At 40.5% G+C, this 2,944-nt stretch overlaps 1 protein-coding gene across 1 annotated transcript in view; it reads right to left on the reverse strand.

Moving 5' to 3' along the window:
• Positions 1 to 1,236: 1,236 nt before the first annotated feature.
• Positions 1,237 to 2,944, reverse strand: part of LOC105814703 (chromosome unknown open reading frame, human C7orf55) — an 8,492-nt gene continuing 6,784 nt past the window's right edge. Inside the window, exon 2 of the mRNA XM_012649776.1 lies at positions 1,237 to 1,529. Within this exon, the coding sequence (XP_012505230.1) occupies positions 1,326 to 1,529 (204 nt within the window). The 3' untranslated portion in view covers positions 1,237 to 1,325. The remainder of the gene's footprint in view (positions 1,530 to 2,944) is intronic.

Here is a 2,944-nt window from a genome sequence, read left to right on the forward strand (position 1 = left end):
CTCAGAATAATTTTTATCTGAGGAATTAAGGACATTAGAAGCAAAGGGACCATTTAGGAAACTATGTTAATGGTCCAGCCAAAACATTATTAGTGCTTGAACTAGGGTGGTCAGTGGAGATAGAGAGGGCAAGAAGGCTGTCAGAGCTATTAGAAGCAGAAATTACTGACTGGTTGAATGTGAAGAGTGAGGAAAGAGGAATACCGAATGAAGCTCAAGTTTTGTTTTGGTTTTTTTTGCCTTTTTTTTGAGACAGAGTCTCACTCTGTCCTGGGTAGAGTACAGTGGCATCAACCTAGCTCACGGCAACCTCAAACTCCTGGGCTCAAGTGATCCTCCTGCCTCAGCCTCCCAAGTAGCTGGAACTACAGGTGTGGGCCATGACACCCAGCTAATTTTTCTATTTTTAGTAGAGACAGGGTCTCACTCTCCCTCAGGCTGAGCTCGAACTCCTGAGCTCAAGCGATCCTCCCACTTCGGCCTCCCAGAGTGCTAGGATTACAGGCATGGGCCACCGCGCCCGGCCCCAAAGCCCAAATTTTTGACTTGATTAGCCAAGTGCATGGTGGAGCTATTCACCAAGCTAAGGAGCTCAAGAGGAAAATCAATTTTATAAGCTTAGAAGTAGAAGATGTCAGTGTGCTCATTCCCTCCCCTTCTCCCTGGACTTCCTCCCTGTGAGCTACAGTTGAGCTGTGGCCATTTCCTCCACCTGAGGGCCAGCACTTGTCAGGCCTACAGAGGTAAGGGCTCCCCACTACTGTTAGTCCCTCAGCGTCACCATCTTGATCTTAATTCAGCCCAAATCTTTATATATCTCTTTAAGTCTCCTCAATAACCCTGAGTGTGCCAACTATATCCTGCCAGGACCCTAACACATCAGATTTGTATATTTTTAAAATAAGGTTTCTACATATAATTGTTTGTAAATGCATAGGAAATATCTGGAAGGATGCACATCAAACTGTTAGTAATGGCTACCACCTGGTAATGGGGATAGAAGAGGGGAGGGAAGAGGGACAAGAAAAGAGGGCTTACTTGTATTTTATAACATCTGAATCCCTTAAAACAAAAGGCTTGTATTACTTTTAAAATAAAAAACTAATCATTTTAAAAGTAAAGAACATCAATCAGCCTAGTGTGAGAAGTTCAATTAATACCTTGAGAGTAAAGAAGAAACCCCCAGTTAATTCCCAAGAACCATTCCATCAACAAAATTACAGGAAAAAAAACCCCTAAACTTTAAAAACGATTTAATGATAAATACATATTGATAGAAACGATTAAATTCTCATATGAATGCAGCATCCAAGGAAACTCCATGTTCATGGCTCCCAGCCCTTCCCTCCAGGCTGACGGGGTAACTTGAGACCCACCAAGCCAGCAGACTCCTCCACTGAGCGCTCACCCTTGCCATGAAATTCTTGATGAAGAGCCATGTGTTCCCGGATGCTGCGCAAGAGGCAGAGATAGGTGGCAGCTTGGAAATGAAGCTCATGTTGGGCTCTGCATAACTTCTCACTGGTGACCTGGAGAAGTAGCAAGTCAGAAACTCCATTAACACCCCAGATACAGGTCCACAGAGAAAGAGTTAATAAACTAGCATTCTCTAGAGTGAAAGTAAATTGCACAGAGGAATTTACAAACATGTATGTGTGTATACTTAATACACTTATAAACCCACTCTATAATTGTTCATTACAAAAGCTCACCTCCAGTTAATCAGAGGATTTTTAAAAGGAGTTTCATTGAATGTCCCTATATTTTAATACTGGAAGAAGTCATGTTGTTTCAACTCCTTCATTTTATAAATGAGGAAACTAAAGCCCAGAGATGCTCAGTGATTGGTTAATGGCAGAGATGATCATTAATGTCACCTAAGCAATATAATATGGAACTTTCTCCATTTCAGACAAATGAAGAACTGCTTTAGTTTATGTTTCTATGGCTTTGGTTAATGTGGCACAAAACTTTTATTTCAATGAAAATTGAAAACTTATTTTGTCTGAAACATAATTGCTTTGTCTTCAGTAGTAACAAATGAAAGTTTTATATATAAAATATGCTTGTGGCCGGGCGCAGTGGCTCACACCTGTAATCCTAGCACTCTGGGAGGCTGAGGCGGGTGGATCATTTAAGCTCAGGAGTTCGAGACCAGCCTGAGCAACAGCGAGACCCCGTCTCTACTAAAAATAGAAAGAAATTAGCCAGACAACTAAAAATAGAAAAAATTAGCCGTGCGGGTGGTGCACACCTGTAGTCCCAGCTACTCAGGAGGCTGAGGCAGTAGGATCGCTTGAGCCCAGGAGTTTGAGGTTGCTGTGAGCTAGGATGACACCACGGCACTCTAGCCCGCACAACAGAGCAAGACTCTGTCTAAAAAAACAAAAATATAGTATTTCTTACCATTAGGCAGTTCTGCCTCAAACCTTTCTTGAAAAATGTTATTTATTATCTATTGTAACAACAAAGGAAATCAAACCATCAACCTGTCCTAATCCTTTTGCTTTCTTAACTCTTACCAAAGTAAAATATCTTCAGATATTAATAACAAATCTAAAAGTATATTAAACATTTCTATTTTTTGATCCATTCAATTGAATAAATGGTTATATGACCTCTTAATACTATTATTTTAATGTTAATCTCATAGAGGAAAGAGATAGTGTTTGGAAACGTTTTATGAATAGTTCTGTTGTTGAGATTGGACTCCTAGTGAGTGGAGCTAACTGAGCTATGCGTTTTAAAACATTTATTTAATATATGCTATGTGTAAGTCACTGTGGAAGGTGCTCTGGAAACCACAAAGATGAATGAGGCGTGGTCCTTATTCTTAAGGACCTTACAGTACAGGAAAAGAGAGGTTACAGTACGTATCTACCAGAACAAACTGACATATATGCCATAAAGGGGCCCCAGATAAAGAAGTGTTGCAGTTCTCAGA

This window comes from Propithecus coquereli, unplaced genomic scaffold, assembly GCF_000956105.1.
Source record: "Propithecus coquereli isolate 6110/MARCELLA unplaced genomic scaffold, Pcoq_1.0 Scaffold302, whole genome shotgun sequence".
Lineage (NCBI taxonomy): Eukaryota > Metazoa > Chordata > Mammalia > Primates > Indriidae > Propithecus > Propithecus coquereli.